Here is a 15,807-nt window from a genome sequence, read left to right on the forward strand (position 1 = left end):
AAAAAGGCTAACAGCTAGGTCATTGGTCCGAACTTAGTTGCTTAACCAATTGCCAAAGACAGGAACACACACACATACAGGGTGTAAAAAAATTTGTTATCCAATCACATGCAGTGATAAAATGGATCAGGACAATTGACTCTTTAACTTACAATTGTCATGAGGGAGGGGGGGGGAATAGATTAAACACCTAATCAATACACAGTATTATAATCTAAAAGGATTATTTATCAAACATGAATGTAGTACATTCATGATCATTCTTTAAAAAAAAAGTGTGTGTGTGTGTGAGAGAGAGAGAGAGAGAGAGAGAGAGAGAGAGAGAGAGAGAGAGAGATAGTGTGTGTGTTTTTTGATGGCTCCAAGAGCCAAAACATGGCCACTTTTATTTCATAAATAATCTTTTCAGACTATAATATTGTGTATTGATTAGGTGATTAATATATGTTCTCAAGTTATATAGTCAATACATACCAATATGAGCATGATTACTTTTAATTACAATTTTCATCCTGATTCAAGTGGAGAAGAATAATGTAAAGTTCTTTTAAAGGGAGTCTACAGCCCAAATAATCCTAGAAATGCTTCAAAAAGAGCTCCCACAGTGTCTTAAATAACAGCTATGTTTAAGACACACTTTCTTTTATGTGTAGGGATCATGAAATGTCAAAATCCATCCTAAACCAAAGTTGAATTTTTGCGTGAATACAATGCTTCTTTCACTCCTATCATCATTTGAAAGTAGAAATGGAACTTAGACCAAGCATACAGGCTGCAGTTGTAAAACTAAATTATGTTACTTTTCTCAGTGAGTAAGTTGGTACCTGTACTCATTTTAACTGGCCTGCTCCCCTTTTTGATCGTTCGATGGTGTTTTCGTACATCCTGTATATGGATAAACCAAATGACAGTTTGTGTGGGCAGAGGAAGCAACAGTAAGGTATAGCAAGTACAAACATGAAAGCTCAAAAGGATAAGAACAAACTCCCCATCTCCACCCACACTTTATTTTCATGGATGGACTGTCCTCTCATCGTTCACATCCATTCAGGCTCATTTACAAGGGAAGCAAGTAGGTACCTATACTCATTGAGGAACCTTTACTTGAGAAGATTTTATTGATGTGAGAAGTGTAGGATTAGGAGAAAACAAGATCAATAAGAGAAAAGGAAGAGAGGCAAAATATTTAATGTAGAAGAAGATCAGGAACACGTGGTGAACAGTTGAAAAATCTCAACAAGTTTAATAAAAGTAATGAAGTGAAAATATAAGTATACATACATCAATTGTTGAAGACAGGAAGACTGAGCAAGTGGCCACACAGTTTGGGTCATGTAGCTATCATCTTGCATTTGGGAGATAGTGGGTTCAAACTCCAATGTCAGCAGCCCTGAATATGGTCTTCCGTGGTTTCCTATTTTCACACTAGGCAGATGCTAAGGCTGTACTTGAATTAAGGCCATGGTCACTTCTTTCCCATTCCTAGCAGTTTCCTATCCCATCATTGCCATTAGACCTGTCTGTGTCAGTGTGATGTAAAAGCAAAAGAAAAAAGAAAAACAGGGAGGAGGATAGAAACATACACAGGTAAACTGCAATGGCAGGTTGGCATAGGTTAAAGGAACAATATGAAAACATAAAAGCGTAATTGTTATTGTGATTACATCGATGTCACGTTCCACCCAGTCATCATATGACACACAGTGCTGTTCTTCGGAATGTATTCCTACCTCTACATATATCGGATACAAATCATGAAGGAAAATTGTCCTGTGAATGTGAACTTCCTATCGTTAGTCTTTCGAGTTGTTCTGGTTTTTATGAACATGAGTGTAAATTTAATTCCAAATACACAACAATAACAACCACTTTGTTGTTTGACTTCAATTTTCCTCGCAGCAAGGCGAATAGTTTTTGTATTTTAAAGAAATGCCCCAGATTCATGTATCTTTCACATGTTTTGTAAGATTTATAATTATTTACCTCACATCAAGATTTTAAATACTTTTAATGCCCCAGCCCATGCATCATATTGATATGATGTACATCTTCTTGTGAACTTTCCTCACAATTATGTTTAACTATTAATTTTATGCCTTTTGCTTTTTATTATGTGTCTGTGTTTTTTTTTGTATCTTGCACATTTTGAACCATCGGCTGATGATGACCCAGATCTTTAGTCAAAACCGGTACCATTTGTAAATGATATGTGATGTAACTCTCATAAATATTCTTGTATTGAATAGTTGGAACCAATATATATACTTAATTTATTGTAATAACAATAACAATAAAACTATGAAATAGTTCCATGAAAGATATTCACATCAATGAAAATGACATAATGGAAAATCTAGCCAGCGCGTTAAAAGCTCATTAGTCAACTTCTAAATAGTTTTCAAAAACAATTTAAATTACAACAATAACAACAATAATAATATCAATGAAATGGTAGCATAATTTGAATGGACTTACATGTCAAGTATTTTTATATATATACTAGCTGATGTACCTGTGCTTTGCTGAGGAATTCTACATTGTATACAGAATTCTAGGTTAGGTAGTGTATGCATTGTGAGTACGATTGTAATAAATTGTATAGCTCTTAACGTTACCCTAGAAACGTGACTGGGAAGTCACCACACTTCTTTTTTTTATGTGAAGACTGGGTTAGGCCCTCTTGCCTACCATCAGTCACAATCAAGTTGGGGAATTTTCATTATAATGGCAGACTCTCACTCTCCACCTCCTTTTTACATCATCCTCAGAAAGACTGCCTTAGTGGTTTTCCCAAATGAAATCAAAATCAACGTAGGTCATTACAATGACTCCAGTAGGAATGTCGCGATTAAAAGTAATGTTATGCCTGGGCTGAGTGGCTCAGATAGTTGAGGCGCTGGCCTTCTGACCCCAACTTGGCAGGTACAATCCTAGCTCAGTCCGGTGGTATTCGAAGGTGCTCAAATATGTCAGCCTCGTGTCGGCAGATTTACTGGTACGTAGAAGAACTCCTGCGGGACTGAATTCCGATATTTCAGTCTCCGAAAACTGTAAAAAAAGTAGTTAGTGGGACGTAAAGCAGTTAACATTTATTATTATTATTATTATTATTATTATTATTAAAAACAATGTTATCATATGAAATACTTGATCAAATGGAAAAAACACGCATTTTCTCACTTTTGAAGAACAGTGGTACTCTGCCGATCTAACAGTCCAAAGTTCCAGAGCTGGACTGACCAGGCCACAAGACAGCCGTGAGCCATGAGCCGTGAACACACTTTTATTTTTGGGAGCGGGGGTGGGTGAAGAGTGGAGAGTCCGAGGGCAAAAACTATGCCCTTTACTGTGTTTCCTAGGAGCACCCAATGAGTTGGAAAATCTCAGTTCACCACACTGGTGGGGGAAAATCTAGCTGACTTGGAGGCAAATTTTTCCTTCAAGCCAGAGGAGAAACCTCTTTTTGGCTGCTAATTTGGAATAACAGGAGTGTAGAATTTAATAAAAGTGAAGAGGAAGAAGCTTTTCTTAAGAAATGCATCATTTCAGGGTTGAATTTCAAGCTATTTAGTGAATTATGGTACTATAATTTAGAATAGGGTGAAATTGTAATTCGTGACCAGATCATAAGTGAGCCTCTGCCATTATTCCGTTTATTGTGCACACTGATCAATCCAATCAGCGCATCAGAGTAGGGATCAAATAGCTGGAGTACTATGATGAACCAGCGTTTTACGTACCAGCAGTATCAGAAAATGTATGAACCAAAAGGAATGGTATGCTAGAAAAGAAAGTTGTCTAACTCGCTGGCTATTTCCCACCAATATTCAGGCAGGCTGTATACTCGATACACAGCAGTAATCCCATCTATCGGATGGCTGTTATCATACCCACTATGGTAGAAATATATAAGGCATAAATGATAGGAAATTTAATTCTATATAACTTTAGTTATTCAGTATTTACCAATAGGACCGCTAATAACATAAATATTTGAGAATTAAATTTTAGGCCTTCTCCTAGCTGCCATTTTGCTCAGCGTGAATAAAATGATTTACAACCTAGATTTTAGTGACCCATTCCCCAACTTTACATACCAATTTTCATGAAATTCTCTTCAGCCGTTTTCTCGTGATGTGTGTACATACAGACAGAGAGAAATTATGGAAAAGTAAAAAGTGAATTTCCTTGTTACTGTAGACACAGCACATACAGAAATACCATTCTTTTTAAATTCTGAGCAATGTACAGACAAAACTCTTATTTTATGTATATAGATATGCCAAGCAAAACTAAATTTCCACAAGAGATTAAAAAAAAAAAAAATTGATGATGATGATACTACAAGTACAGTTCCAAAAGAGTTGACATAAATGAAAAAATGACATAACTGAAAATTACTGGTATAATAGGCAGCCCAGTAAATGCTCATTAAGAACCCGCTGTATAATTTACAAAACAATTTTTTTGCAATGATAACAGTAATAATGATAACAACAATAAGGGGAGCATTAAAACTCCTAAAAGTAAGTATAGTGTCATTGACCTAGACAGGGAAGTCGGGGTGGGGGTGGGGCATGACAAAAGGTTAAGAGACTGACTTATGCCAGTGAGAGAGTACCGGTATTGCAGTAACTTGCATTCTATGCTAGAGTGGAGAGAAGTGAGGACTTCATTAATGTAAGTTCTAAATTTCAAGTTTAAAGAAATAAAACATAAATGGTTCTATATTTCTAATTATTTTTGAGTGTGATTTGTTAGAATCTGATTATGTTCTTTCAAGAACAAAACACATTATTCTACTTTAATTAAGTTGTTTCTTTTTCAGGTGTCATTCTGTTACCATATGTTTTCTTTCTCAGATAGTTTATAAATGTATTTATTCAAAATTAGTTTTGGCAGAATGAAGAACCTAACAGTTAAAAATGTTTTCTAAATGATTCAGTTTGTCAGTTTAAGTAAAACTTTTGGTGAATATTACTAAAAATGTTTGAACCATTGATTTTGTTTTCTGTGTAGGATCCCAAAGACTTCCTCATCGCGTATGAAGATATGTTAGATTTCCTACAGGAGAAGAGCTTCTGGAGCAACTTGGAGCAAGAATTAAGCCTCAAAGGAGTTAAAGCAATGACTTTCTATGATGTTGTGATGGATTATATTCTTATGGATGCCTTTGAAGATTTGGAGTCTCCACCATCGTCTGTTACTGCTGTTGTGCAGAATCGTTGGTTGTCAAACGGATTCAAGGAAACGGTGAGTGTTGAATCCTTAGGCTTTTAAACTATTCTTATTAAATATAGTGCATAATAATTCTACATTTTACATAATTCAGTGGTAGTCTTAGAATTGGTAGAGGTTCTTTGCTTTGGTCATATGTTCAGGTTAGTGACAATTTCTAAGAAAATTTTGGAAATTTTCTGAAGCACTGCTTTTACTTTCTGTATGGGAACTATTGTTTATTAAATACTTAATTTTTTCAAGATTTTCTCCAAAGTTTGGTAAGTTATGCAATAAAGTAAAAGAAAAGTAATATACTTTTTAAATGGTTTATTTGTCCCTCAGTAAACCAATCGCTTGATGTTGTACATTGTTCAGCACGGTGTTGTATGCTTTCCTTACTTTCCATTTAAGGCTCCTAATTTTCCCATTGCAGTATTCTGGACCTCGGGTCAGTTTTAGTAATTTAAAGTGCACAAACTGCTCAATAGCCCTATTGATAATACAGTATTAATGAAATGATCCCACAAAACGTTTATGTGCCCGCATTGTGATGCCCAGTTGGAAAATATTTGCCATAGAAACTCTTGGAATTTAATGGGGTCAGCCTTACTATACTGGTATACTTTTATTTTCTCCTTATTATCTAGTTTAGTGTTTAAGGGATATCTAATTCTGCAGCCGAGTGGTCTGTTTCCTGGTACTGCCATACAGCTAATGGGTAGGTCATTGGGTCTTGCAAGATAAACATCTAAGTGTTGTTTCCTCTAGTGGGGAAGACTACTACTTGGGTAAATCCAGCATCCCAATTAGCTTGTTTACCGCAACCTCACTGTAGCCCCTTCCCGTAGCCTCGCCAGACCAGTTTATGTCCTGCAATTATAAAACTTTTCTGCATATTTTTGCCTGTTAGTCTTTATCTGTTTTAATGTTTTATTTTTTTACTTTGAATTTGAATGATATACAGTATATTATTTCACTTCAAGGACAATGTCTTGACAAATACCATGGTATTACTTTCCTAGCGATAAGTACCATTATGCCACAAACCTACCACGCTGGCGTAGCAGGGGGAAAGGTGATACTCAACGTGGCGCGTCCCAGGTGGCGGATAGGCGGGCCGTAACCGGCTTGCCGGCGGACTTGAGGGAAATACAATACCTCTCACGGACCAAACACACCACCCCCTATGGGTGGGGGACGCACGTGTAGAATACACCCGCGGTATCACCTGCCTGTCGTGAGAGGTGACTAAAAGGGGCGACCAAGGGATGATTGAATTAGAACCATGAAACTACTTTTGATTTGTACCATCACGCGGGGAACACCATGGGTTGCCTGTACTTGCGAGTAGTACCACTTTATTCGGTACGAAAGAGGTTTGTGATTAGTAGCAGTAAAGAGGCTGGCCTGGGGGTTTCCAGTACCCGCACGTCGTACCCATGTGAGCAACACCGCAGGTCTGGGCATAGCCTGTGAGTTGTACCACTATATGAGCGACACCTTAGGTCTGCGTTGCCTGTGATTAGTACCCACTATGTGAGGAACACCACGGGATAGTGTGGTTAGTACACCTAGGTGAGGAACCTCATCGGTTTGCGTTGGCTATGAGTGGCGCCATTGTGTGAGAAACGCCATAGGTTTGTGTTACCTATACGAAGTACAATACTTGTTAGTAGTACCATCTTGTGTGGAACACCGTGAGTTTTCGCTACTTTTGGTTAGTACCCCAACATGACAGATATCACGGTTCTACTTTACTCATGACATGTACCATTCTGAGGGGCCTTAGACCTGGATTTTGGACCCCCTTTAGACATCAAGCATCCTCGATTCAGGATTGTGCTCCATGAGTTGTCCCTTGGTCAGTAATAAATTATCTATGATCTTTTTTGGAGTTGGATCCACTCCTTTTTTGTTTGCTCATTTTGTTGTTGTTTTTTGTTTTTTGGTTTATGTCCATCCATTCCTTCATGACAATTTTTTATTTTTTATTTTGGTCAGTGGATGATTTTGAATCTTTTGTTGTCATTTCATTTCGTACCATTAGGGGCCGATGACCTCGATTTTAGGCCCCTTTAAACAACAATCATCATCATCATCATCAAGTACCATTATGAAGGGCCAATGACCTGTATTTTGGACCCCTTTAGACTACAAGCATCATCGATTCAGTGTTGTGCTTTAGAAGCAGTCCCTTGGTCAGTGATACTATTGTTTAACGCTAGTTTCTGGGAATGTGGGGCATTGCGGGTCGGATCAACTGATTGTTTTAAATTCATATCCATCCATTCATTTTTTGTCATGTTTTGAATTCTAGTCATTGGATGATTTTGGATTTATAAATAGTCATATTTCGTACCATTAGGGGCCGATGACCTAGATGTTAGGCCCCTTTAAACAACAAGCATCATCATCAGAACAATGCCTTATTCCACTTTAATCTATTTTTTATGTAATTTTATAAGAAAATAAGGCACTGTGAAATTAAGGCACTGTGAGTTAGATCCACTGATTATTTAAAATTCATTATCATTTATTTTAAATTCTAGCTAGTGGATGCATTTTAAAATGTTAACTATTATTACATTTCGTTTCACCTCATACCATTAGGGGCCAATGACCTAGATATTAGGCCCACATACCTGCCAACCTTTCCGATTTACCCGGAAACTTTCCGTTGTTTAACTCTTCTTCCGGTTTTCCGATTTAATTTTACTTCTCCATATTTTTTAACAATACAACCTCCACTACAGTCAATACTCTTTTCCTAGGATAAATTCTTATGTGCTTGTTTAATTTATGCAGCCTTATTTTCAAGCATATTTTGATGCTTTATTTGGTGAGTGTATAGCCTGTCCGCCTCCGTGTATTGTGTTTCCCTCTCATTATAGCAGTGTGTTTGTCTTATTACAGCTGGGAATTCGGGACAGCAAATGTCCTGCAAGCGAGAGAGGCCACTGACTCTGTTAATTGTTAATTAATTTATTGTGTGGGTTTGCATGGTGTTTGACATTGTTCTGTGCATAGTTTTGTGTTTTTTCTTCTGGTTCTGTACTTTTCCCCCTGTCAAAATCGTTATAATGTTTGAGACATACTGATCTGTTTTGGGAGTTTTGCATATTTCAGTGCATGAATGTTCATTCTTGCTTCATAATTTTATTGACTTGAATGTATTTCAGGGAATTGTGTTGGTGACAGTTTCCGGTATTTTCATTTCACGTTATGGCCACAAAACATAAACGTTATCTCCAAGTGTTCAGAGATAATTATAAAATTTAATTTCTGTTTATTTTACAGTCTAATAAAGGAAACTATTATGCATTTTATTCCGTATGTTGATGCGATATAAATATTATTTGTACAGTATGTGTTTGTTATAGATGAGAATGATTAGGTACAATTCCTTGTAACCATTTTTATGTTTTCTTAGTTTAAGATTTTAAATTTAATGGTCGTCGCATTGTAACTGTATATATGTATACCTTTTATCTTATCCTTTTTTCGTGGAGACCATGGTGCAACGTACGTGAAGAAATCCAAGAATTAGATAAATCTTCCTATTTTTGATTTCTAAAAGTCGGCAGGTATGGGCCCACAAACAGCAAGCATAAGCATCATCATCATCATCAGAAACAACTGAGAAGAGTTGGTAAATTGCTCGAAGGCCAAGTTATGAATTGGTATGCTGTACTGTATATAAGCACAGTTTTGATGGTTATAATGGTTTTTAAAAAGCATTTTTATACCAATATTGGAACATTGACATTCAATACACCATTAGTTTTGATGGTTATATAATGGTTTTTAAAAAGCATTTTTATACCAATGTTGGAACATTGACATTCAATGCAACATTAGGATGGAACTATACCAAACTAAATATGACAACATGATAACGAAATATGATAGTTTCTGTTCATCCAGGCTTAAGTTAAAATCCAGTTCTTAGACTCTCCATTGTCCAAGGACGTGGTGATACATGCATTAATCAGATTATATCTGGCGGATATACAGAAAATATTAATCGCCGTGAACATACAAGATTTAATTCAATTCAATCGGGTATTATGTAGATTGGATCATGTTAATACTCACAAGGTCACAAACTAGTGAAGCCAAAATACACATAATTAGTAAGGCTGCCAATAGCAAGAAGAGCAAAGAAGTACAGGAAGTCTTCAATAGTCAAAACCAAGAAAGAAAACCTAGCAGCAGAGAAGGCAAGAAAAGACAGGAGAGATATCTGCTATGAGGGATAAGAAACAACTGTAGTATTTCCAGAGCTACATATCCGAATAACAGACAATCATTTAGAAGAGGATACGGTTGGAGATATTACGGCGATCAATATAGAAGAGATATGGCTATGGAGTGCAAGTGTAGGAACTGTGGGTGTAGCCAGACATTAAGGAGTATGAGGGAGGAGTTGGCGAGTTTGAGAGAGACAATTAGGATTCTCTCAGAAGACAGGAAGGAAGGCCTCCCTAAAACAATGTATAGGATACAGTAGGTGTAAATGAGGGATGGGAAGGAAATGGGGGAATTGTAGAAGACAAGTGGTCTAATGTTCGAAGGGGAAGGAAATTGCAGGCTAAGGGCCCTATTTGGGATCAGAATTCAGGACAGGTGTCTGTGAGAAATTGGTATGAGTCACTGTAGGTAGAACAACAGAGGGAAGATAAGGAACACGGAACTGTTGCTGAGAAGCGTGGAAGTAGGAGGAAAGGAAAGGGTAGGAAAGGGAAATGTGGGGTAGAGAATAGTAAAAGACAGGTGGAACAGGGTCATGGGAAGGAGAAAAGAGAGGAGGAAGTAGCTTCTGCAGATGTCAAGAAAGATAGGACTGACCAGGAAGGGAGGGGATCAAATGAAGTGGGTAGGGTTGAGGCTCTGGTCCTAGGGGATTCCACTGTTTGACATGTGGGGAAAGTATGTGGAGGAAAGGGAACCAGGGTGAGTTATATCCAGGAATTAGGTTGAGGCAGATGTTGAGGAAAGTAGAAGAGGAGGAGGAGGGAAAGGAGAAGGTGGTAATGTTTCACGTTGGTACCAACAACATAAGACAAGCAGGTATAAGTACCAACATAGTTGGGGATGTGTGGGATCTGCTAAAAGCAGCACGGGTGAAGTTCAAGGAAGCGGAGATTATTAGTAGAATACTGTGTAGGAGGGATACTGACTCGAAGGTGATTGGGGATTTAAATGAGACTATGGAGCAGGGGCGAAGCATCAGGGGAGACAGGGTAGACAGCGTGTACCCTTAATATTTTGTGAACGAAGTATTGTCTAGTTAATTAAATTACTTTTTAGAACATTAGTTATTTCCACATTTATGACATTATAGTATTCCTCACTTTACTTATTTTCGTCTTCCGTCGGCAGTGCTAGGGCTCGCGTCAGTTATACTAAACACGTAGTCCGCCCAGGAGACAGACTTACCAGCGTCTCCTCTTGCTTTCATTGGCCCGTATTTGGATCTGTTATAAAGGTGCTCTTATCGGCTACCATCTCAGACATGCTCTTAATGTAATTAATTTGAATGTAGGCCTACTGTATTATAAGACACGTCTAAAAATAAACTAATAATATTCAAATATGAAGTAAAGCAAACTTAGACCTGATAAATGAATGACAACATCAGAACCCTTTAAGTACATGCTTTTTCTTGCCTGCTGATGTTAGTTACGGCATTATAACCCCTGCAACTACTGGCTTACATTCTCAATAATAAATTCCAGAGTCTGCATATGGAAACAACAAAATTGGTCAACTTGGTGCTGTATGTTCCGTTAACGTCAGTTTCTAGTGAACGTGCTGTGAGTGCCTTCAAATGAATTTAAACCTATTTAAGTAATAGACTGCTATGGAGTGGGTATGTGGGTAACTGGGAGTGACATTTCTAGATCCTAATGGGTGGGTAGGAGATAAGGATCTGTGCTCAAATGGCCTTCACTTAAACCTCATTGGTACGTATAAGTTATGAAATTTATTTAGAAGGGTTATAGGGAGGAACATTCTGGGAAATGGGGTGGTCTAGGGAGCGTTGATGTGGGTATAGGGATCTGGAAGTCAAGTAGGGATGACATAAAAATGTTACTATTAAACTGTAGAAGTATTGTAAAGGAAAGAATAGAATTAATTTAATAGATATATATACTTACCAGATTAGGAGTTGAATCATGGCTGAGAAATGATATAGTGGAAATGTAGAAGCTAATTAATTGCCTAATTAATTTTCCATTTAATCGAGTGAACAAGGACTTGTTCAGAATGATTTATGTGGTGAGCACTTATTTATTTAAGGTTGTTACTACGTAAAGTGATTAACAGATTCAAGTCATTAATAATTATTGAATCCATTAATTAAGCAAAGTAAATGCTTCTTAAGAATTATTGACTCATGAAGTCAAGGACATGTATGAATGATTAGTATGTGTGTGAATGAATGTTACAAGCGCAAGATAAGCTCACCGGATAAAAAAATTAGTCACCCCTGAAGAAATCATTACAAGCATAATTTCATACCGTGTAACTCTGCCTCTGGACTTGATAACCATCTGGATTCAGTTAAGAATCAAATTCACCATGTTGTGCAGGCACATCACATCCAGATTAAGCCAATCGCTGAGGATTTGATCGTGCAATTCCAGCAAATTGCGGAGATGCTGTTGGCATTTTACCCGCTGTTCCAACATGTCCCACGGATTTTCAGTGTGGTTCAAGTCGGGTGATTTTGCAAGCCAATCGAGATGTAATAATGTGGGGGAGTGTTCATAAAACCATTCACATATGCGTCCAGGCCAATGAACTATTCTGATGTCATCTTGAAAAATCGGGGTATCAGTAGCATACTCATCATGCAGATGTTGACCTAAAGACAGCACTTGATCATCCAGAATGTTTAAATAAATAGGCTGGTTCATGCTAGTGGTCACCTCGGTCAGGGGCCCATTCCATGATATGAAAAACACCCCCAAAACATCACAGACCCACCTTCGGCTTGAACCTGATGTTGCACATATGAAGGATGAAATGCTTCATTTGGCTTTCGATGCGTTAGACAATGTGTGTCATTGGAATAAGGCAAAAACGTGATTTGTCAGACCACATTACATTCCACCAGTCATCTGCTGTCTACGTTTGGTTGTTTCTAGCCCATTGAAGACACGCAGCTTTGTGTCCGTGTGAGTAATGGCTTTTTGCGAGGTGACAGACTCCAAATGTTCATTTCGTGCAGTTCCCATCATCACAATGATCTTTCGCTAACAGGTTGGGATGGATCTTCATTCACTGACTGCAGCAATTCCTGTCTGGTTTGGAATCGATTTTGATTCACAAGCTGTGAAACACGTCTCTGGCCCCTTCCAGTCAGAATTTTTTCAAACCACAATTGTGACATGTTTTGTGGCCTTGTGTAGTACACCACTGCTTGTAGATACGTTGAACAGTCCACTGCAAAGCCCCAACAAATCCACCATATGACCATTGGCATGGCCATACATTATTGCTTCTTTCTGCCACTCTGTCACATCCTTACATCTACCCGTGTTGAGGTACACTGTCCGCTTGTAACATCAATGTCATGCTGATCGCTACTGCCTTATGCTCATGTAGGTGAAGTGTGTGTGTGTGTGTGTGTGGCCGAGCACGGGACTCACTCGCTGCACCATCTGTTCACGCGTAACGATCTATCTGTGCATGTCCACTAGGGTAATTAATTTTTTGTCTGGTGAGCTTATTAATAAATGCAAGTGATTTTTTAAAAATTAAATCTCTGTAGTCTTAATTCTGGATTGTTTTTAAAACCATAACTTGGTAGCCTTTGAGTTCTTTCTCCCTAGCACAATAAAGGTAACATACATACATACATACATACATACATACAGAAATACATACTGTACCGGGAAATGATTATGGGGCCAGAATATGGGAAGGATCACAGGTTGTGTGCGGTTACTATTGGAGCAGGTACAGAGAAGGATGATTTAGCAGGGCGAATAATAGATGGTAACTAACATTTTTGACAATATTTATTGATATTCTCAAGTACATCACCCTGCTGTTGATTTATCAAAATTAAATTTTCAATCAATCTTTTCAGAATGCAAAAATGAAATATATGCGCCGTTATATTCTGAGACATCCACTTGATGTTAATAATGTCCAAAATGAATACCAATTTTTTGAGATCTCAAACACCCTACAGTTCATCTAGGATCTCTTATATAGACTCAAAATCAAAATAACCTTTGTACATAGAACTTCATTTAACCAAATTTCTAGATTGCATAGAAATTAAGTCCATCACTTGTGATGCAAACCTAGAGTTTTTCTAAGATTGTTAAACATAACTGTTCTGGGGTTTGTGTGGAACGCAGAGATGGAGAAAGAAGGTGCGGGCTTGAATGGGTCTAACTACAACATCAAACTTTGAATTAAAACTTTAAAAGGTTATATTTCTTTTCTGAAAACAAACTTAACAATCTTTTTCACTGAGTGAACACAACAACATGACAGGTACAAATAGCAATCTTTAAACAAGACTAGGAATATCCAAGATTAGTGATTTTTACAGATCCTGGGCTTCAAGCCCCTAATTTTACAATTCCAGAGATACTGGATCCCATTTACAACTTTAATTCAAACCAGGCACCATTTACTCAAGGACAGAAATCCCTTAACTCAAGAGCACTTGCTCCCTAAATACAATATCTGGTCTTCCAGAGGCACTCTTTACAATAATCAAAATTTGGAAAAAGAGCTAACAGGCTCTCCAGCATTCATCCAATTTTAACTGCCCGCTTAAGGCAACATTACACACAACTCTTACACACTCTGGCCTCTCTAGGCACAGTTGACCTTACTCTTACTGGGCCTTCATGGAAAAAGAGCAGGTTTGATAACTGGTCCGAACACAAAATGAATGGAGGCGTACACTTGCACTCCTAGATAATAAAGAATAAAATCCTAACAGGGCTCTTGCCCCAGAGATACAGGGGCTAATCCCAAGCTACTGAGGTGACACGAATAAAGATTGAATTAATACATTACAGAAAGGAAGAAAAACAGTTACAAAATGTAGTCGCCTCAAACTAAGATGAAGGGGAGCTCGAGAGGGTAATTCACTTTCTATACCCGCTTTATAGTTAAAGCTTTATGTTTTACATTAGCCAAAAGAAAATTTACATTTTAGAAAAGTTTGTTACATAACTAAAGAGTCGGACCTTTCCCTCGGATTAAACTGCTGAGGTAGCAAGAAAGAATGATTTTATGTGGCCATTACCTTATAGATGTTCTGCTGACCGAAGAAAGAGGCGGCCCCGCCTCCTGCCTTAACACACACATTTATCAAGATGGTGATAAATTGGCAAGGAAACATGAAAAGCTGCAGTTTATAAACCCTCAGGGAAGGTTCGAGATCATTCAAGACTAATCAGGACACACCCTCTTAATTTTTATTGGCTAACACACAGTGAACAAGAAATGAGGGATTGGTTGAAAATTAATTACAAAATTACATGATTGGCTAGATTCAAAACTGGCGGAAAGAAAAGGAAGTATTGCCAACCCAAAAATAAATGAACATAGATCATTTATGGAAAACCTAGGAATACAAAACTGCTATAAGTTCTTTCACCTTGCACCAGGGTGCATGATCATAGTTTTTAGTAGTGTCATCTGTAGAAAATGTCCAAACTTCTTGATGAATGGCAAACAAAACAAGGAGAAATTCAATCAGTTTAGGAAACTTCACAATGACATAATTAATATTTCCGTGGTGACATCTTCTGATTAAAGTTCCAACTTGTTGTGTTATCAGTTTCTCTGTTTGACCAATAGACGAGTTCATTTAGGTGCTAATTTTGAATGTGCGGCATTGAGGTGTACCTCCCGGTACAATAACATTAACATTAACTCACACTTCCATTAACAATCTGATAGTTCAAATAAATGTTTTCAATCACTTGCTGAAAACTCCTACAGTTCATCTAAACCAATTATATAAGACTGTGAAATAGTGCACTTGTTTTATGGCAAGCTGTATAGTTCATCTAAGTGAAATGACTTCAATTTACACAAAATTTTAACGAGAAACCTACAGTTCAAAATAAGACCTAAAGTCTTCTTGAATAACCTCCTACAATTATTATATACAGTAGGGTTAGAATCCACACAAAGCACTTTTCCTTTGACGAATGTAGCACTGTAAGTGATTGAGTGCTTTATTAAAATGTCAGTTATGTGTCTAAGTGTAATTACTCACTCAAAAATATATGAAATACACTTATATCACCTGTAATCTGCTCATAAGGATTGATGAAGTACTGTCCTGCGGCTTGGTGACTGGAACTTTCTGCAGCGTAACACATTCCATCCTTCGAAGACACCACGTTATCATCTCTCGTAGAAACCACGATCAATCCCTCGCTGGATACCACGAATATCCCACGAAGAAACCACGATGTTGGAGATGATGTTCTACTTAGTGTAATATCACGACACTTCGCCAAGATTTCCAATGTCCTTTTAAAGAGAAATGTTGAAACATGGAAAGTTCAATTGGCACAATGCCATGAGCTGTAGGAC

At 37.6% G+C, this 15,807-nt stretch overlaps 1 protein-coding gene across 1 annotated transcript in view; it reads left to right on the plus strand.

The window, feature by feature from the left end:
• The window catches only part of Miga (mitoguardin), a 91,380-nt gene that overhangs the window by 50,574 nt on the left and 24,999 nt on the right, over positions 1 to 15,807 (plus strand). The window contains exon 5 of the mRNA XM_067146420.2: positions 5,020 to 5,253. Within this exon, the coding sequence (XP_067002521.1) occupies positions 5,020 to 5,253 (234 nt within the window). The remainder of the gene's footprint in view (positions 1 to 5,019; positions 5,254 to 15,807) is intronic.

Source organism: Anabrus simplex, chromosome 4, assembly GCF_040414725.1.
Source record: "Anabrus simplex isolate iqAnaSimp1 chromosome 4, ASM4041472v1, whole genome shotgun sequence".
Classification (NCBI taxonomy): domain Eukaryota; kingdom Metazoa; phylum Arthropoda; class Insecta; order Orthoptera; family Tettigoniidae; genus Anabrus; species Anabrus simplex.